The sequence below is a fragment of the Eschrichtius robustus genome, chromosome 1, assembly GCF_028021215.1.
Source record: "Eschrichtius robustus isolate mEscRob2 chromosome 1, mEscRob2.pri, whole genome shotgun sequence".
NCBI classification, from domain to species: Eukaryota; Metazoa; Chordata; class Mammalia; order Artiodactyla; family Eschrichtiidae; genus Eschrichtius; species Eschrichtius robustus.
This window is the reverse complement of record NC_090824.1, coordinates 45,168,647-45,190,547: the sequence shown is the minus strand read 5'-3', so window position 1 is coordinate 45,190,547 and position 21,901 is coordinate 45,168,647. Positions and strand designations below refer to the sequence as shown.

The following is a 21,901-nucleotide window of genomic DNA, read 5'->3' as shown; positions in this document are numbered from 1 at the left end:
AGGCGGATTCTTAACCACTGCGCCATCAGGGATGCCCCTGTCTTGTGTTTTCTGAATTCAGTAATTCTTTAACTATTAGCAGTCTTCAAACATGGATTATCTTCCTAAATTTTGTATCTAATTAATACTAATAGAATTCCATTTCTGAAGTAGTTTTACCTCATGCAAACTTGGTAAAATTAATCTTATTTTTTTTTCTTTTTTGGTGATTTTATTTTAGCCTAATAAAGATGTTTTGGAACAAATGGAAAGATGGTAAGAGATTAAATTTTTAAAAAATATTTTGATGACTCATTTCTACCAAGTTTGAGATAGCAGAATTATTAACTATATTAATCTAAATTCTTAAAATTTTCTTTGTACTTCATAATGGAAGAGAGTGGTACTCTCAATAGTACTATTGATTGATTTGGAATTACATTAAGTTTGTGGGTGTCATGTGTGGCCATGATTTATTTGTTTAGGCTAGCATGTAGGCATGCATTACTTGAATACATTTTAGTTATTGGTAAAGAGGGGCTACCCTTGGACCATGACCAAAGATCCTTAGAAACCTGTCTAGAATTGAAAGTTTATAAGGAACAATGGGCATAGGAGTTGATCCATGTAAAGTATTTATTTAGAAATCATATCATTTTCTTTGAAAAATAGTTCATACATGTGTTTTGAATTTATAATTTCAGCATTCAAGAAAAAGATGAGAAGTTGAAGACTGTAGAAGAATTACTTGAAACTGGACTTATTCAGGTGGCCACTAAAGAGGAAGAACTGAATGTAAAGAATTTTGTATATTTGTTTTCCTTATGATTATTCAGTGAACATGAAGCAGTTTTACTGTAATGTGTAATATTTTTCCCATACCTTTTATTTATCCACATTTTATGAATTTATATGGTGTCCTTTTTTCATTAAATTTAAGATTTTTTTTATAAATACAAAAATGTGTAGTTACCTATAGCATTCACTGCCTTAATGAAGTAGATATTATTGTTATGGTTTGTAATATATGCTCCCCCACCTCCACCCATGCCCGAATTATAACCAAACAATAACTAGTTACAAGAATAACTAGTGGACTTGATAAGTTCATGAAATAGTATTGGAGGCCATAGAATGGAGAGAATGCAGTTTTATTTTATGATTATCATTAGCCTTAATTAACTTAATTTGGATAGGATTGCTGGAAGAAATAAGGTAAAAGGTGTATTTGATTTTAGAGAGAGAAGTGACTTGACAAGTGGTATACTGTGTGGTTTTCAGGTTGTGGAAACATAGGTAGAAATACTTGTGAGGATAATTGAACTAAAGTCCATTTGGCTAGTTCTGGAAGTTGCAGAATTGTAGACATATAGAGCAACTTAGATTTCTGGGCCTTCAGAGAGGAAAAGAAGCAGCTAGAGAAAAATGAGAAGCTAGCTTTTTTTTAGAAAATAAAAGTATGTTGTGCTTATGTGTCTTTGAAAAAGGCAATAAGAACAGAAAATTCATCTCTGACAAAAGAAGTTCAAGACTTAAAGGCCAAGCAAAATGATCAGGTAATATATTTAGTAGATCCTGCAACCATTCTCTTTTAAACGTTGGGCAAACCTGTTATCAAATATAGCAGCAAGCCTTTTTTTGTTCCTCCCTTCTCCAACATGGAATTTGTCAATTATAGTTTTAATCTGTGAATGATTGGTGACTTGATTGTCAGTAATAGAAGCTGCAATTTATTAAATGCTTACTTTATGCCAGGCACTGGATAGAGTATTCTAGGTAGGATGTCATTGCTTGTTACTATAGTGATAAAAGGTTTTGAATATACATATATAAAGTAAGACTCTAAATAATAGTAAAAGAGGTTACGTGAAGTTAGGAAATTTCCTGTTTTCTCCTTATCTGGTTAGAATCATTGAGTCAATAATTTTAATATTTATCTATTGGTTTTTCTTTTGACCTACACTTACCATAAGTAGCTTTAAAGCTACTTACTTTCAAAGTGCTTTTCATTTTCATAATTATGACACTTAAAAAAATCTAGAAAGGATTACTTCCCAGGTTTACTTTTCCCGGGTTTTGGTGTAGTGGAAAATTTAAAGAACAACATACTTTTCTGTTTATGACCCATTTATATTTTGAGCAAATTACCAAGTAGGATACCTTCCTATTTCTAGGTTTCCTTTGCATCTCTAGTTGAAGAACTTAAGAAAGTGTAAGTAATGACATTATTAAACTGGTCTTTTTCTTTTGGTCCAATTTTATTAGTGCTCATAAATCTTGTTTTATTGTGCAATTAAGATGGCTAGGAGTTTTCATTGCTGGAATAAGGAGACTTAGCTGTGCTTTCCCAGTGCAACGTGATTGTTAAAAAATCAATTTCCATGATTGACTCCATTTATTAACTTGTGGCATCAAATTGTTAATTTTCTGTTTCTGCACCAGGAACTGTTAACGAACAGGTTATATTGGATAGAGATCAGTTCCTTGTATGTGTTGTTTTCTTGAAGTGTCTATAAAGTTTAATGCCATAATTGTATGTAAGTTCTGCCATAGCTTTCAGAGCCCTAGAAACCTATATGGTTGAGAGGAACTCAATTCTCCCTAGTATTCTTTGGGGTGCAAATCTTATATTCCCTGTGCACTTTGGAAACATGTCACCAGCTTCTCCTTGCGTGCATAGGCTTCAGCCATCTGGTAGTTACTGCTTAATTCTCATTTAGGAAGAGCTTTAAGTATTTTTTTCCCCTTCTGTCTGCAAAATATGGTTGCTCTTTTACTTAAAATGGGAAGAGTTGATTTGGTGAGCCTATTCATGATTTGGTACCATTTTTATATCTTAGTTGGTATATCTTGATGATTTCTCCCCAAGTTTAATATTGCATTTCTTTATCTAAGGATCCATGAAAAAGATGGAAAGATCAAGTCTGTGGAAGAGCTTCTGGAAGCTGAACTTCTCAAAGTTGCTAATAAGGAGAAAACTATTCAGGTATTGAGAGAGAGAAAACTTACGTTTTGCTTTTTTGTTTATCAATTTTAGTGAATACCATTTAATTTCATGTGTTTGTCTATACATTGCATTTTATGTCAATTTCTGTGTTTCCATTGTCCAATCTTGTCTGTTTTGTCATTGTCAAGGATTTGAAACAGGAAATAGAGGCTCTAAAAGAAGAAATAGGAAATATCCAGCTTGAAAAGGCTCAACAGGTAAAAATCCCAGAGCCATAGCATGACAGATTCATTAGTGTATGTGTATTAATGAACTATTTGGTTTTTTTCTTGTTACTCAGAAGAAAACTTTTAGTAGTGTGCTGTAAGTATATTGGGTTATGTGCTTTTTATTATTTTTGCCTGATTTGAGAAAATGTTCTTAATATTTTAATCAACATATCTTTTAACTGTTTAAAGTTTTTTTCTGGAAAGTTTTCTATATTAATGTTTCATTTTAGTTTGCCAACTTAAAAAAACAAAACACTTTGGTAAACCTTTTTTTTTTTAACTGCATGTTCCAAAATATTTTGTTATAGACTATGTATTGCTCAACCTTTGCCTATAGAATAAAGTACAGATTTCATCGGGGGATTTCAGAGGTAGATGTGGTTACTGGAAATAGATGGGTGGTTTTGGTGAATATAATCTGATAAGGTTTGATTGAAAAAAGTGGTGAGACTGCATGGAAGAGATGATTCATTCATTCATCCAACCAACAGATTCATTCAGCAATATTTATTCAGTTCCTCCTACTTATCAAAGTACTATGTTAGTGGTTGGAGATAATGTGTTGAATGAAATAGGGTATGAGAAAAAGATTAAACTCTTAATATAGACTGAGAGTTCAGGAAGGTCTCCTCCTGAGGAACTGACATTTAAGCGAAGATCTGAAGGGACTGTGAGAAGGCAGTGGGGAATAAAAGGTACTATTGAACTGTGTGTGGTAAGAAGAGGAGATTAAAGGACAGTATAGAGTACTGTTGAGTAGTTGGCCTTGAAGACTGGGAAGAAAAAGCGCTCTGACAAGGTAGGGAGGTATGTGGACAGTTAATATTCTAATTTTCACAATTTAAAAAACTATCACATTGTTTAGACTTATTCATAACCATATTCCTTGTCTCTTCTACACCCCCCCCCACCCCCATTTTTAATTTATTACTCTTACTGTCATTGGAGTCAAGAGAAGGTGAAATCAAGTCGTCTCATTTTGGCTAGGTCTTTGTAATTTGAAGTGTGCACATTTTAAGGTTTACCATAAAGCCTACTAAGGTAAACTGAAAGGATTATGAATTGCTTTTTTTCTGCTTCTTTCTTTATATTTTAGTTATCTATCACTTCTCAAGTTCAAGAACTTCAGAACTTGTAAGTACCATTTGCCTCATTTCCCTTTAATATCTCTCTTCCACAAGTTAAATATAATTATAATGAAAATCATAGCTCCTTTTTATTTGATTTCAAGTAATATTTTAAAGAACATCAAATTATATCTCACAAAGGCCTCAAAGTCTTAAATTTTTCATTAGGATTTAACCTGTAGGTTTTTTGATGGGAATGGGGATAGAGTGGAAGTCTTATTTTTCTGCTTTATACTCTGAATGTGACCTTCAACTGACAGGTTGCTCTTTGCCCATTTTAATAGCCACTGTGCAACTGGTTATATATTTCATACCCAAACTAGTTGTGATAAGCTAAATTTGCTGGTATTGACTTAAACAGGGTGTTAAGGGGTGGGAGTAGAGCCGCTGCTTAATTTGATATCTCCAAAATCTTATATGCCTTTATACTTAAAATATTTATTTTTTAGTTTATTTAACCAGTTTGGGTTATGAGTACAACCTAAAATACACTTTTCCAGTCTCCAGTATTTTTGCTTTGTTTAGTCATGTAACATTTTCATTGATAGTTCTTAACTTATTGTTAGATTAAAAGGAAAGGAGGAACAGATGAATACCATGAAGACTGTTTTAGAAGAGAAGGAGAAAGACCTAGCCAATAGAGGGAAATGGTTACAGGTGAGAAGTTAAAAACAATAGTAAACACCTTTTTTATACTTGAGTATCACTTTTATTTAGACCTATTCTTTTTCAGGATCTTCAAGAAGAAAATGAATCTTTGAAAGCTCACGTTCAGGAGGTAGCACAACATAACTTGCGAGAGGTATAGTATTAACAGATTACCAGCATATTTTATAAAACATGAGGAATCCTTATTTTACTGTACTAGGAAATAAAGAAGTTAATATGTTCTCTGAGTTTTTTGCCATAAAAATTACTGTTGTATTGTTGTTTTGTTGTTGATAAAATAAGTTAACTTTTATCCCTGTCAAGTCTACTACTGCCTCATTTGTCAACCTAAGTCTGAAAGAATTTCCTCTCCTTACTTTTTCAGATGGAGTCTTATTCTCATTTTTAAGTGTCTGTGTTTAATTGGTGTATTAATCTGTAATCCTTTAACAAATAGATATTAACAATTAAGTTAAATAAAGAAAATCCATTCTTTGTTTTATGAATGGCCCAATCTTAAATTTACCACATATAATTGTGCTTTTATTTTCCTGGTGAGTGATTCTATAGATAATATATTGTAGAACCTGATCTTTTTGATGTTATAATTAAAAATGTGAATCTGTTTCTTAGGCATGTTCTGCCTCACGATTTGAAGAACTTGAGATTGTGTAAGTATACTTTTAGCCAGCATTTTAAAGAGGAACTTCTCAATATTTTCTAGACTGTCCTTGAATATTATGATGAGTTTCTTCTAAGTTATTAACTTTCTTGTTAAGTAGAAATTATAGTCCAGGGGCAAATAAGTTAAATCTCTCTTTGGTATAATAAAACAGAGGCCTTTCAAATGCTTTCTGATACCTAGAGACTTTATCTTTTCCAGATCCTTCAAATGCATTTTCTGAGATACTCTTTCTGCTAATATAGACTGGTTGGTTTTATTTAAGTTTTCTCTCTCTCTCTCTTTTTAAATGAAGTATGTAATTATTATAAAGAGAGGTTAAATTTATTTCAAATCAAAATCATTTTTAGTATTTGAAAGAATAACATCTCTGAATTAACCAGAAGATAATCTTAGCCATAATCTTGATAATGAATATTGAATCTTTCTATAAAAGTAACTTGCCTTTGGGGCAAGTTGTATCAGTTAATGCTGTGCCGATTAGTAAAAATACTGAATCTGATGAGCATAGGAGCTATCAGTCTTAATAGATGTTATCCTAGAAAATTTTTATCCTATGAAGTCTGTTTTCTTAAACTAAATCAGTCTACAGTGGTAAGAAGGGTATCTGTACTTCATTGTTTTGGCCTTCTATCAATTACTTTTAAGAGATTTTTCCTTTGATGTAATCTCATCAGTCTTTATTGATGTTTAAGAAGTGACCCTTTGAAACTGTATCTTTAAAAAAGTAAGATATTGAAGATATTTATTAGGTCATTATCTTTATGGAGAAAAAGGAGATGTTTTTATTGGCACTAAGATTGCTCATATGTACAACTAACTGTTTATCTTATGGGCATTGTATAACTGTCAAGGTGCTTTTGTATCATTTGCTAATAGAAAGCTTAGGGACAGGTTTGAGGCCTATTTGTAGTAGGTATATAGATCATTAAAGTATGATTTTAGATTTATTTCTACCTCACATTAAAGAAAATTAATATAATATTTGGGGGGGCATTTTTAGGTTTACAGAAAAAATTGAGAGAGCAGTACAGAGAATTTCTGTGTACCCTCCTTCCCCATTTTTCTTCTTATTTACATCTTGCATTTGTGTGGTAATTTGTTACAACTGATGAACCAAATCAATATATTGCTATTAACTAAAGTCCATAGTATCCATTAGGGTTCACACTTTTTGTACATTCTAGGGGTTTTTGACCAATGTATGATGACATGTATCCATCATTACAGTATTATTAAAAACAAGTTTTACTGTCCTAAAATTCTCCTGTGCTCCACCGATTCACATAACTAAATATAACGTCTTTGTAAAAATTCTAGGTTGAAAGAAAAGGAAAATGAAATGAAGAGATTAGAAACTGTGCTGAAAGAAAGGGAGAGTGATCTTTCTAGAAAAACAAAGCTGTTACAGGTAAATATGTTTACTTAAAATTATCACGTGAGTTACTGTCTTTGCATGTTTGAAAACAGTTTTAACTACTACAAAAGAAAATTGAATACAAAATGACATTCCCTCCTACCCAGATACTGGGTCTCATTCCTCAGAGATAACTACTATCAATTATTTATATATCTTTTGAGCAAGCGCCCATGCATAAAATTGTGTGTGTGTGTGTGTGTGTGTGTGTACTTAATAGTTTTTAAACATATAGTATTTAATCATACACAATTTTGTATTTTGCTCCCCCCACCCAATTAATAATGTTTTTGAGGTCCTTCCACATAAGCACATTTTTATCTTTAACGTTGAATGGCTTCATGGTATTCTTTTGTATGATTGTATTATCACTTATACAACCAGTCCTGGTTTATGGATACTTAGATTATTTAGAGTTGTGTTTCCTGTTACAACAGTTTTATGGTGAATATCCTTACACACATATTTTCAATACTTATGCTACTATATCTGTATTTATAATTCCTACAAGTGAGATTTTGGGTTTTATGCAGAGGGTTTTTTTCCTTTTTGAAAGTGATAGTTTTAAAATAGAAAATAGTATCTCTTCATCTTCATGTAGTTAGTATTGAAAGTCCTTACAGAACATTGTTTTGAAGAAATAGGAAATTTTAGGTGTCTGCACTGTCTCAGATACTTGTGCTCACATTTCATGCTCCAAGGGTTGGTTCTGTCACATTCCCTTTCCTTCCCAAGTAGGTTCATTTTAAATTTTGTCAGATAATGCTAAATTGTCCTCCAAAGTGTTTTTACTAATTTATACTCTCCAACAGACTAAATTACAACTAAACAACTAAATTGCACTAAATTAAACAACCAAACTACAACAACTAAATTACACTCTCCAACAGAGAGCCATTTCCTTTTCATCCTCTTCAATACCGATGAAGATGAAAACATTGGATATTATGCTTGAAAGATGGTCAGATTATTGTAATTTGCATTTGATAGAGAAGCACTCATCATTTGTATATGAATTGGCCTGTAATTTTTCCTACATTTTCCCCCCTGGGTTGATTTTTTTCTTACTAATTTATAAGATCCTTTTTACATAATAAGGAAAGTTAGCCTTCTGCCATGTGAGGTGATTTATTTTAGTCTTTCTTTTGACTTAATCCCCGCGGCCCCCCCACCCCACCCCAGCTTTGGAAACTTTTATGTACTGAAATGTAAGTAGTTTGCTGAGTTTGAAATGAAAGTAATCTCTCACTCTATGATCATAAAAATGTTTTCACATGTTTTCTTCTAATACTATGTTTATAATTTATTTTTTTTGCTTAGATGTTTTATTCACATGTAATTTATTAGAGTTAAGTTATAAAAATAGCATTTCAACCTTAAAAAAATAAAAGACTAGCCACATTATTAAATAATCAATTATTACTTGACTGTAGTGGCTCTGTCCCCTGCCCCGAACATTTAGCAATATTTGGAGACATTTTTGGTTATCACAGCTGGCGGAGGGGTACTACTGCATCCAGTAAATGGAGGCTGTGGATGCTGCTGAACGTCTTACAGTATGTGGGCGGCCCCCACAATAAAGAAAATACGGCCCAAAATACCAGTAGGACTTGCCCTACTGATCTGAGGTGTCACCCTGTAGTAAATTCTGACATGTGTTTGGGTCTGTTTCTGGATCCTGTTTTCTTCCATTGAGACATACCCACTCCCAGGCTAGTACTGAATAATTGAATTATTCTAATTTTGTAATATATTTTAATATAGGGCTTAATACACCCTTTAAAAATTGTTACTGTTGTAGAATTTGCCTGGTTTGTATGATACGTTTTAAAGCTTATATGGAAAATAAAAGCTCTGTCCATGTGTTCATGTTTAATTTTTGTTTAAATAGGAAGCACAAGATGAAAACAAATTGTTTAAATCCCAAATTGAGGAGCTTAAGCAGCAGAACTACCAACAGGTAGGTACTGTTAGATGCCTTGCCTTTTATTTATGTGGTAAAAAATTTTATGACTCATGACCGTAAGTATTACCATTTTGCCTTTTCATTGAGAATAAAGTATGTGTTGTTTTATTTATAAGTGTTTATCAAATTTCCTAAAAAACAAAGCAGTTTGCTATGCCATAGCCAAGATAAGATAATCTATAATTTATAAAGTATACACAAATAATATTACTATTTTCCAGCTCTGTTATATATCTGTGTTGTGTATGTTTTCAGATCCTTTAGAATGCCTTTCTTAACAAGTCAGGTAAAATCCTGTAGAGGTCAGTTTAAAAACATGTGTATACCCTACTTCCCCTTTCTGCAAACAAAACATCTATAATTGGAGAGAAACTAAGAAATGTGTAATATTATAAGTAATAGTTTACCACCATTTAAAATACTTTTTCAGAGTATAATTCTGCTTGGTAAAAATAAAATGTGTGTTTTTTAAAAAAAATAATGTTAACCAAAATATTATTTAAATTAATTTATGTTATGAATGTATATGGATGAACTCGGAAGTATTTTGAAGGACAAAAGAATTAGAGTCCTTGTCGACAAGAAGTTTATAGTAGTTTCGTTTGGGAGATTGTAGTCATCAGGAATAAATACCATATGTGAAGGGCTATGTATCTTTACGTATTATGAAAAATTAAATTTTTGTTATATGCAAGTTAGCTAACTTTTCCTACTTTTCCTTCATTAATGGTATTTTTTTGACTTTTGGAAACAGTGTAGTCAAATATGAATTATGCATTATGAAAATTTAAGGTATTAACTCAGTGCTTTGCACATGATAGGAAATTGATAAATATTTGTTAAATGAAGAGTTTAAGAATATGGTGACAATGAAGATTAGATTTAGCACTCAGTACATTGTATAAATGTGTACATGTTTTTATTAAAATTACTTTTTGATGGCATATAGAATATATGATATTTTTACCTCTGGTGTTGTCTCAGTTTATGTCTGAGAACAGATTTAATTTTTTTGAAGTCTTCTAGAAAGCTTTGTTTGAAAATAACATTTAACTGTTTTAATAGGCATCTTCTTTTCCCCCTCATGAAGAACTATTAAAAGTGTAAGTAATAATTCTTATTCACAGTTTGGGAAGCGGCAACTGTTTTTATTAACTAAACAGTTATCAGATAAGCAATTTAATGTAACTGCAAATGCTCCCCTAATTTTTACAGTTCTATTTGGATTTCTTGGACTGTAGGTCAGTAGAGCTTAGCTGTGCCTTTGGCTGAGCTAAATGTATCTTTTATGGTATTTGGATTTCTTTGAACATTTTGTTGAGGGTGATACTGGTTTTTCAGGCATTCAGAAAATATCTAATCACATTTAACTATATTTTGAAGCCTTTACTGATTTACCTTAAATTATCTCAATTATCCTCCTGATATCATTGTGGAATTGAATGGTGCACATTTTGGTTTAGCTTCTGCATTAAAAAAGCAAATCTCGTAATCTTTATGGTTACTCTCTTTTAAGGAGTTTTTTCTTTTAACTGAAACATTTTTATTGTGGGTCTGTATTTTTCTCTAAGAGGCTGCGTTTAAGGTCATTTCAGATAAGTTGGTATGTTTCAACATGTTAAATGTCAACCACATGAAGTATATTCAGTGATATATCTGTATGTTCTTCCATCTTGACTTGTTTACACAGTTGGTAGTTTACTAGTTTAGAATTATTTACTATTAAATTGAGTCTTGAGTTTGACTGTATAGAGCAAGGGTCAGCAAACTTTTTTTATAAATGGCCTGACAGTGAATATTTTAGGCTATGTGGGCCATGTAGTGTCATATTCTTTTTTTCCTTTTTTCCCTACAATTCTTTAAAAACATAAAATCAGCTCTTGGCTCAAGGGCCATACAAAACCAGACTGTGGGTCATGCCCTGAACCCTAGTTTGCCAACCCCTTATATCGAGCCTTATTCTTAGGGAAGAGCAATTTGTACTTTAATTTTCTACCCAAGCCTCCTCTCAGCTATAACAGAATCAAATTGTGACTCTTTGCCATTTCTTTCTGCATTTCTGGGAAGTAACTAACTCATTTGATAGAACCAGAAAAACATGAATCCCAAGACTGTTATGAAAATGAAAAGAGAACACCTACCTCACGTTAATATCATGCTTTTATTGTGGGTTAGCCACTTAAAGTCATAATTGATTTCATTACCTTCTGGAAAAAAAAATATTTAAGGAACTGTGTCTACATCAGTTTTTACTCTTCTGAAAATAGCTACTTCACTGCCCTAGATAAAAATAGAAGTGACTACAACTACAGCTGTTCATGTATTCATGAACTGTTTCTTAGGGGATGATTTCTGTTTAGCATAAATGTCAGTATATCATATTGTAAAAATATATTTAAAAGTTTATTTCTGAAAATAGTAATTCATGGATAGGCTTTCTGTGGTAACTGTGGTTAAGCTTAAAGAGTTTGCCTATTAGGTTAATGCATTTTTCAAAGCATCATCTACTTGCTGTTTTTATTGTAGTAACAAATAATACGTTCACTGTTTACCTAAAATATTGTTATATATATTCATGTTCTGGTTTAGAATTTCAGAAAGAGAGAAAGAAATAACTGGTCTCCAGAATGAGTTAGCTTCTTTGAAGGATGCTGTTGAACACCAGAGGAAGAAAAACAATGTAAGCAAATCTTTATCAGAATAAAGCTTTTTATTATTATTATTTCACTGAAATATCATGGTTAAGAATTTTTTAATCAACTTTTACTTTAGATTTCTTAATCTTTGTAGGAAAGTACTGTTTTGTGTGTAGGTTTTATGAGAGGATTATTGGGGAAATCACTTTATTAGAGAGTGGATTTTTTTAATGAATAAATGAAAAGTCCATTTTGTACATGTCTGAATATCATTTTAAATGTTGACGTTACAATTATTACAGCTACAGATTTTTTTTTTTTTTTAACTATAGTTGACTTTCTGTTAAACTTTTATCTGGAAAAATTATTCTTTCAGCTCAGTATCTTAAAATTAAAGGTTTTTGTTCTTATTTTGATTGGGCTAGCCTTTTTGTAAGCTGAAAGTAATGCCAGTATTCAAACCTAGTATTTTCAGTAATTAAATGTCTTTCAAAGTCTTCTGGCACCTCCCTTTTTAAATTGAGAGGTGTTTCAAATTTTGGTAACTAAGCATATTAGAGGGCTCAAAACCTGAATACATTTAGGTTAGAATGGAAGGGATAGTGAAATATTGACAAGTAGTAAATTTAGATGAGTTTCTTAAATTCTCTCTGACCAGAGGATGACACCTTTAAGTAGATTGCAAGCGTTCTTGTTAGACGAGGAATTTTTGCACACAAAAGTATCATTGTTAAGACTTGAGCAAGGTCAGAAATGTTATTGAAATCTAAGCGGGTATTTTCTAATGAAAGCTAATTTTTCAAAGTTTGCGTTAATTTGTTAATTTAACAAGTTGACATGTTCCTGCTCCTCTGAGTTTGTCAAAATTAGGTATGTGAATTGCCCTTTGTGTGTTTGTGTAACATTACTAATAGTATTGCTTGGCCAGAAAACCTAAGCTGAATTTGCCAGTATTACTGTTACCATCTTAACTGTGTTTTATTACCGGGATTCTGAGATAAGGAAGGTATAGTAATGCCAGTCTAATGCCTCAGCAGCAGCAGTGCTGGAGGCACTGAAGTGTGTGAAAAGAGCCAGGACACTGGAGGCCAGCAGACTGCAAAGTCAGTCCATTCTAGTTCTGCCCCCTCATTTGCTGTGTACACTTGGTCACATTTATTAACCTACCTGAGCTGTGGTTTTGCCATCTATAAAATGGGAATAAATACCTCTTAGGGTTGTTATGAGGATTAATGAAAATTTATGTGACATGCCAAGTACAGTGTTGGGCACATAAGTAAGCATTCAGTAGATGGTGATTATTGGCTTTAGTTTTTGTTTTTAATCTGTTTAGATTTCTAAATCTGAAGAAAGGCTGAAATATAGCAGATTGTCCTTATTAGTATTTGCTAATGAAATGCTGTTAAAATAGATCTTTCAGAACTCAGTTTCCAAAGGCCTCTGTTTCTCTTTCTAGCCTCCTCGTTTGCCTTGATCAAGTAGCTCATACAGTTCCTGTCAGGTTGCTTTTTGGTATGCACATTTGACCATGCCAAGAAAGATAGAGAAATACAGTGAATTCCTATGTCATTCCTAGGTAGACTTGAAATGTGTTAAATCAATAAAACGTATTTAGAGAAAAAACTGTTATGCTGCAGTGGAAAGTCCCATGAGTGATATTGGGTCCTGTTTAAAAATCACACGTAAAGCTTTTTGTAATACTTGTGTATTTGTTCTGTCCTTAATTCTCTAATATTCGATGTACCTGAAATTATATTTGTAATCTTGGTTTCTGTGTTTACTTTTGAATGCTTTTTCTTCTTTGTTATGTGTGCATAGTAATTACGTTAAAGCTGGCATATTTGGTGTGTATACTAAAACATGGGAAGTGGGCATCTTTATTTTCTCATTCAAACTTCTAAACATTGCTTTTTATTTTTTTGCTAATATACATATTTTCCCATTGAAATAATTTTGCAGTAAGCAGCAGTTAAATGCAGTGCAAAATACTGATGAAGCAAAAAGCAAAAATCTTTCAATAATGGATAAACTGAAATCATTCTTTCTAAAAATGATTAGGACCTTCGGGAGAAAAACTGGGAAGCAATGGAAGCATTGGCATCAACTGAAAAAATGCTGCAGGACAAAGTGAACAAGACTTCCAAGGTTGTAATGCTAACTCCTAGAAACAATCCACTGAACAGAGAAAATCTGCAGCTTGTCTTAAAATCAGACTAAAGCATTTAATTTTACTGCAATTTAAATATAAAATCTCCTTATCATCCACATTTATCACCTCTGTCATCTCTGCTTTTTTTCATCTACTCCTTGAAGCTTTAATTTTGGGCATGCTGTTTTGTTGTGATTAATTGATTGTTTGAGCTTTGGTGATTACTGCTTTAAGCTGATGAGTCTCAGGAAGCCTATGCTACCCATGTAAGCTCTTGTTAGACAGAGTGTATCTCTTGGGTTGATTAAGAGAACTTGGTGAAAACCCGGAGCCAAAAAAAAATCTAACTGAATTAACAAACACATTTGAGTACCTAGAATGCACCTGTGATGCACAGTGGACTCTCCAAGGTTCTTTGAGGCACACCAAGATGACTCAGACAAGGTGGAAAATGATAAAAGTCTTCAGAAGTACAAGGATGGGATCAATTCTGGGTGTGTTATTGGGGATGCTTCCTTAGAAGAGATGGAATTAAAATTAAACTTTAGATTCTGAAGTATCTGGACAGTAATGATGCACATTTTATGTTTAGTATGGAATATTAATATAAGGGATAATCCTCTTGACCAGAGTATGTAAAGTGCTCCTGAAACATATATCCCCCTCTGTCTTAAAAACAATTAAGGATATTCTCCCTGAGTTCAAGTTGTTCCATGGATTTAAAGATTTCTAATGAATTGTAATCGAGAAGTTGTTTTTAAAGATTGAGAGAAATAAATGTGCCAGTTCAGGTCAAGCACTTTGAAAATTCCTACCAAGAATAAATGTGGAACAGAATTACTGAATTTCATATATGGGTTAAAGTTCATTATGTTATTCAATTCAGCATTCTGTAAGTATTTTGTGTGCTAAGGTAATATGCTGAATTTTGAATGTAAGTCTTAGTGACATTTGAAGGACTTTTTTTTAAAAGCAGAATAGAATTTTAATAAATTTTTTTATCAATCATGTTTGTACTTATATTTCCTTTAGTGTAAATGGATTTGTATTTACTTATATACTTACTCATCAGGCCCTAATTTTCACTAAAACCTTAATTTGAGATATCAGGCAGATATTTGGGACCAGAGAAATCTAGGCCAGAGAGTAGAAAAATCTAGGCCAGGTAGGACGTTATTGTTTCATTGTCAGTGGTTGCAGTCAGCCCTGTCAGCAGTGGGGGTTCTGTATAGTTTCTCATTGTTTCTATAACTTTGTTTTTCACTGTTAAGAGCTACCTTTTAGCTTTATTTTGTTAATGAGGCTGTTTATCTAGAAAGTGCTAAACCCATAATGTCATGCCATTCCTACAAGAAGTTATGTGCCACCTGTCATAGGCATTCTTGCATATATATTATGATGCCAAAAGAAAGCTAGAATTTGTTTCATCATGTGTTTGGTGGTGAATATAAGAATTTATCTATATTTCAGAACTAATCACCAAGTGCATGATGGCTTCTTGCATGGCTGATGATCTACAGAGCATAGACTTTATACTCCTCTATTTTAATGGCATTTAGACAGTCCTCAGATAGCATAGGTATAAAATGATGTTGATTGACCCCTGACTACAGGTTGTGCTATAAGGAGTAAATGTTCTTGAGGACCTACTATTAATGACAGGTTCACATGAAAGGTACTTCACACATGTTACACTTAGGTAAAGATAGTAAGGAAATTATAATAATGCAGTTTTCAATATTAAAGTGGAATAGAAATTGCTATCCACAACCAAACTACTATGTCAAATGAAAACTTTTTACCTAAAATTGCTAGTACATTTTTGTGCTTCATAGTTACAAGTTAGACACCTATTTCCTTTAGTTAGATTCTTTTTCCCTTGGGGAATTTTCAAAAAAGTTTCTGTTCCACAGTGTCTCTTTTCCTGATTTTCTTTAGAGATTGCTCTACCACTTCTATGGTCAGATGATAAAAATGAGCTCTTCATTGTTTCTGAATTAGCAGTTAATCATTTTCCTTAAATGAGTGTACCTTATTTTATGCAGTTAGGTGGATGTATCCCTGAAAAATAGTGGACTTTACTGAGTTATTGAAAATACTCCATTAAAACATCCATTTTTAAAACCCTGCCATTAATCCGAATAAAGTAACAGCTTTTTGTGTGTACAGAATATGATTAATCTCTAGCTTCTTATTGTGTAACTTTAGATTTTCATGTTATTAGATTTTCTTAAATTGAAGCGTGTGCATCTTAAATCCATAATAGATTTGAAAGATCGATTTAAATGGTGGGGGAAGATAGGGTTGAGATCTTGCTAGCTTGCTTGCCTTCTTGTCACCTGTTGAACTTCACCAGTGTTTTGAGATGATTTTCTTGGCTTGGTTTAGATGTGCATTTTTATATATGTCTTTTTTGTTTTTTAATCTTGTAGAGATAGTTTGAATATTCGATTTTTATTTTTCGTGTGATCAAATCATTACCCTAATTTTGACAAACAATGCTTTTGAGTTAATAATTGATACCCATTAGACTTGGATTTAAAATCACCAAATCTAGACATGCATTTGTGATACTTACCTTTAAATTTAACAGCTGACAGAGTCCATACACACATGCCAGAGTTAGTCTTCTTGACAGCATTGGTGAAGTAGTACACCATCGATTTTTCCTCTTTCTCTTTACTCTTTTTCCCATATGTACACCTGTCAAATTTTGGTGGTTCTTTTTTTCCCCCCCTTTGTTTAGCATAAATAGCTTCACCTGACCTTGAAACTGGAAGTATCAAAGTTGCCATTTTAATTCCATGGTCCATCAGTGATGCATTTTTTGGAAAGAGATTTGCCAGCCTGATAAGCCTCAGTTATGTCACCCAGATGCATATTTTTTGCATGTAGTTTGTTTTAGCTGTAGGAAGTATTTTTTGTGTTTTTTTTGTGTTTGTTTTTTGAATTGTTCCTGGAGGGGTATCACTTGATGACAAGGAAAATGTCCATATTGTCAGATATTGCCTTAGTTTGATTAATATAAGACATTGTTACTTAGGGTGCTTTTGAGATTTTGCAGATTTTTTCTTATGTAAGCATTTTGATATTTCAGAATGGGAAATTTGAACATTTGTCAGTAATAAGAAGAATTTTTAAAATATTAAGTCTTTTTCTTCCCTTAGAGCTTAAAAGACTGTAGCTTTTTTTTTTTTTTTAATTCTGTAATCTTGTAAGTTTGATTTGGTTCTTCTTCTGCTTTAGGAAAGACAACAGCATGTGGAAGCTGTTGAGTTAGAAGCTAAAGAAGTTCTCAAAAAATTATTTCCAAAGGTGTCTGTACCTTCTAATTTGGTAAGATTAATTTATTATTTTTTAAAACATGACGTCCTTATCATTATTCAAGGAAGTTGTGAATAAGCAGCATTTGCACTCTGCACTTGGTTTTAGGGTGCACTGATCCCTCAGTCTTTCTCATTTTTAACCTAGGGTGTTTTAAGTAGTTAAAATCAATAACTTGGTTCAAAGACATTTATGTTTTTTCAGTTGATACTTTGTTGTAATCTATAAAATTTACATGTGAGACATATTATTTAGAGGATCATAAACATCATATTTGGGAAAGAAATATTTCTTCATAAGTCAATAGTGGTTAATAAGTCAGTAATGTTCTTAATGGCTTTATTCAAAATAGAACTTAATTTTAAGTGATTCCGTCTTAGTTTTAGGAACACTTTATTTTTAAATGTATTTAATACTAAGAACCAGGCTATTTTTATCTCATAACTTAAGATTTTGGTCATCTGTTAACTTCTTCAAGCAAAAGTCTTAAAGATGATATAGAACAACTTGCTTTATTTGAGGTTGTATGTGTTTTAAATGGGAGAGAAAAGTTCCCTCCGTTCAGAGAATTAATACAGTGAATACTTGAGGGCAGAGAAAGCCTTTGAGTGTGCATGTAGTTTTCTAAAATGGTGGCATAGGTCCTTTTTTCTTTTAGTGGGAAGTTGTATGTATGTGTAGTCAGAAGCAGAGAGAGTAGCGTAATGAGCCGGGTAAAACAGTATCTCACTTCAGCCATTACCAGTATATCGCATGCATTGATGCACGGTCTTGTTTTACTTCTAGCCCTGTGCTTCCTCCGTTATTTTGAAGGAAGTCAAACATCAGAGCATTTCATCTGTAAATATTTCTAAAAGATAAGGATTCCTTTAAAAAATACTATTATTATATTTTTAAAAAATTCTTTATGTCATACATCTAGTCAATATTTGGATTTTTTCAGTTGCCATATAATGTATTTTAATGAAATAATGACTACTCATTGTAGTTTGTTTTAGTCAGGACTCAAATAAGGTCAACCTGTGGTTGATTTAAGACGTCTTTTGGATCATTTTTATTCCATGGGTTCCCTTTTATTTGTCAGCACACCCCCTTGCCCACCTTTTTTTTTTTTTTTTTTTTTTTTTGAATGTAGTGGTTTCATATGCAGTTTCCCAGTCTGGATTTAGCTGACTGCATCCCAGTAATGTCAGTATGTTCCTCTGTTCCTTGTGTATCCCATAAATTGGTAGTCAGTGGAGGCCTGATTAGATTCAGTCTCAACACTTCAGGGGTAGGATGGGTGGAGGCAAGACTACTTCATGGGCAGTGTTGTGCACTTCCATTAGGAGATGCATCATGTCTGCTTTTGCTTCTTTGGCCCGTTGGAGCTTATTTAGGCTGGCTACCAAATCCTTTTGACACAGGACTGCTAAACTTCGGTAGCTTCTTTGCTTTGTGGTGTGACAAGTAGTTCCTGATGTATTGTGTACACTTCCTGCCCCAAACTTGGAATCAGGATATTTCTCAAGGAGAGGGCCGTGGGTGCCCGGTGTGATGTAAGTAAACGTCATGGCCTGTTCTTTGTGCACTCTGAGTTAGCTGCTTGCTCTCGTAGGTTTTATCTACATATCGTCTGCGTCTAACTTGCACAAGAAGCAAAAATTCTTTTGTTTCTGTTGTAACTGTTGAGGATATATTCAAGTTTGATCAGCTTAGTAAATATGGGTTGAGCTGATGAAATAACCTGTGCTGGGCAATATGAATAAATTGTCAGTTCTAGTGCTGTTCTTACATTGAACCTAGGAGAAAGGGTTGCTCTTCATATACTTCATATTTTTTCCTTTGTGGCCATAAGCTGTTTTTATTTCTTTATTCCTACTTTATATTTTATTAGTGGAAATAGAATTGGAAGATTTATTTGGCAGTATTTTATGAGCCAAAAGAGTTAATAATTTGTATTTCTCTTCTTTAAAGATTGTATAAGATCACCAGAATTAAAAATTCTTTTTAATGTAACAAATTCATTCTTAACAGCAATATTACCCACCTTCAACCACCAAACCATTTCTGACACTATAAATATTTATAAATCACCATAAGACATGAATGATGATATTTGGCTTTTGTTCATCCACTTGTTAAAAGTTGAATACTTCTGCATGTAGTCTGTATTTAAGAAATATATTAAGCTTTCTGTGTGCTACCTAGGGTCTAGCATTTTAAATTTTTAGAGATATGATGGATAATAAACTATTTACCTTAAGATAATAAAGCAATAATAATGAAATTTAATATTAAGTGAATATAGTCAGTAGATATAAAAGGGCTTTCATACATGAAGTAATTTTTTTAAAGTGTTTTCTATTGCTTTTTTGCTAAGAAAATCAGCAGAGGAGTGATCTAAACTATATGACCTGGATTGAAGAGAGGCTTACATACTTTAAGCATCTAAATCTGAATTTAATTTATATTGACTCCCAGTATTTGAAGCTAAGTAGGATTTTAATAGTATCATTTTGTCATCATTCAAATTTATGATGTGAGAATGTAATTTTGTTTTTAAATGAAGAGGCTTTTTTGACTAATATGTACTACGGGGTATTGTACTACAGGGTGATCTCAGCATCCAGTTTTCTCTGTTTTTTATTTGATGGAGTATAGAGAATCCTGATTCAGCCACATAAGTAGAACTTTTAATTGGAGCATTTAATAGAAATTTCATGTGTGTTCTTTTTGTCTTGAATTAAAGTAAACCAAAGACTTAAAAGAGGAATGTAAGAGGAAATTTGCTTTAAAGTATCTAACAAATACTCTTTATCAGAGTTTAAAATTCAGACAAGAAGCATCAAAAATCGAGAGTATTTTTTTCTGAAATCTGGAATAATGACTAAAACTATAATGCCTTGCGTTTGCATCAGCTAACCTTTCAGTACAAATAGAGTTTTTGTTGGTTTTAAGCACACAATTGTTTGTGTATTCTTATTTCTCATTATGATTTAAAAAATGCTTCATAATACGTATTTATTTTGAAGTATTTTCACAATCCCTGGAGCACCTTCACAGAATCTGAAATCTTCTGACTAGAGCATCTCAATTGAACTTGTAGTTTATGAACTCAGTTTCTGAGAACTGGTTCACCTGAAAAAAAGTTTTGAAAAATTATTCATTCTAGGCTTTCTCTATCTTAAATATTGAATCTATTAGTCCTAGCACTAGTAAGTGGTAGAGGCTGGTTTGAGCCCAGATCTTCTACCTGTATGTCCAGAATTCAGTTGCACATATCCTAGGACAGGGTAAATAAATTTAGATTTGATTTTGTGGTAGTACATAGGCATATTTTTAGTGTTTTATTTTCAAGGCTGGGTCACCTACCACTTATGTAACAATTCTATTCTTCTTTGAAATTTCCAGAGGGATGGTGTTTGTCTATGTAGATTTCTTTTATTATCTTCGAATTTGGTTATTTAAAATACTTTATTTATTTCATTTAGGTATTTTCTGAAATTGGTTGTTTTGACTTTTCTTCTCCACAGAGTTATAGTGAATGGTTGCATGGATTTGAAAAGAGGGCAAAAGAATGTGTGGCTGGAACTTCAGGTTCAGAAGAGGTTAAGGTTAGTTCATGAAGTGAAGTATTTATATTTTAAAGAAACATAGAAAAAAGAAGTAAATCAGAATTTTTCTTCATAAGCTTGGGAAAGATAAAGGCTATATTATGAGTAGAATAGTGATCTTTTCAGAAAGTATAAGAAGGTGGTTTCATTTTGTGTACATTTTGGTGGAAAAGCTATTAAGTCTTCCTTGTGTTTGATTTGTGTACAAAGCTGATGTTTCTTGTTCCTTTAACTCTGTTATCTTAGTCATTTCTAAAACTGAATATTTAACTGTCTCTTGCTCTCTTTTTAGCTTGGGTTTAGAAAGGAAAGATCAGTTGATAGGTAGAAACTGACTGGTTTGCTAATGTATCCCCAAATACATTACTTAGGAGTGTTCAGAGCCTAGATGTATTTTTATCCTTGACTACTGAAATTTGGGAGATGAACTTTTTTTGTCTCTCAAGTGGCATGAATAAAACCCTCTTTCCCATGGCATTGTGACCTTACTTCACATGTGGATCTGCTTTGATTTTACTGTCTCACTAAAGAGTGACAAGCCTATTTATTACAAAATTGTGTGATATATTTTGTATTAAACAGACTCTAGGAGTTTTATTAGGAAAATCAAATGACCAAAAAGGTAATTGAACTTCATTGTTACTTAAGAAGGTTGAAATGTAGTGATTAATAATAAAACAGAAACCATTTGTATAATATACCATTAAGTACTGAAACAAATTTGAAGCACAAAACTTTCTAGTAAAACTAAACTAGAGAATTTTTCTTTATTTTATTGTTTGCAGGTTTTAGAGCACAAGTTGAAAGAAGCTGATGAAATGCACACATTGTTACAGCTAGAGTGTGAAAAATACAAATCCGTCCTTGCAGAAACAGTAGGAAATGACTTTTAACCTACATTTTAAAATAATTATTAACATTACTTAGTTGCTTAAATAGTTTATCTTGGTATTAGAACATGAATTTTTCAGAACAACTATACTTTTGTTTATAGGAAGGAATTTTACAGAAACTACAGAGAAGTGTGGAGCAAGAAGAGAATAAATGGAAAGTTAAGGTCGATGAATCACAAAAGACTATTAAACAGGTATTTAAAAAAGAAGAGCTTAGGGGAAAAAAAATAAAAGGGATGTGTGAACGATTTAAAAAAAAAAAAAGCTT

The 21,901-nt window shown here is 32.4% G+C and overlaps 1 protein-coding gene across 4 annotated transcripts in view; it reads left to right on the top strand.

The window, feature by feature from the left end:
* KTN1 (kinectin 1) overlaps positions 1–21,901 on the top strand; it is a 120,173-nt gene that overhangs the window by 84,560 nt on the left and 13,712 nt on the right. For 2 of the 4 annotated variants that reach the window (XM_068545091.1, XM_068545081.1), the window contains exons 19-37: positions 221–255; positions 684–774; positions 1,467–1,535; positions 2,154–2,191; positions 2,875–2,965; positions 3,115–3,183; positions 4,292–4,329; positions 4,889–4,979; positions 5,056–5,124; positions 5,604–5,641; positions 6,973–7,063; positions 8,961–9,029; positions 10,101–10,138; positions 11,625–11,715; positions 13,730–13,816; positions 17,067–17,156; positions 20,660–20,740; positions 21,526–21,615; positions 21,735–21,827. In XM_068545091.1, the coding sequence (XP_068401192.1) occupies positions 221–255; positions 684–774; positions 1,467–1,535; positions 2,154–2,191; positions 2,875–2,965; positions 3,115–3,183; positions 4,292–4,329; positions 4,889–4,979; positions 5,056–5,124; positions 5,604–5,641; positions 6,973–7,063; positions 8,961–9,029; positions 10,101–10,138; positions 11,625–11,715; positions 13,730–13,816; positions 17,067–17,156; positions 20,660–20,740; positions 21,526–21,615; positions 21,735–21,827 (1,359 nt within the window). The remainder of the gene's footprint in view (positions 1–220; positions 256–683; positions 775–1,466; positions 1,536–2,153; positions 2,192–2,874; positions 2,966–3,114; positions 3,184–4,291; positions 4,330–4,888; positions 4,980–5,055; positions 5,125–5,603; positions 5,642–6,972; positions 7,064–8,960; positions 9,030–10,100; positions 10,139–11,624; positions 11,716–13,729; positions 13,817–17,066; positions 17,157–20,659; positions 20,741–21,525; positions 21,616–21,734; positions 21,828–21,901) is intronic. The other 2 variants (XM_068545111.1, XM_068545101.1) reach the window with 1 other exon arrangement.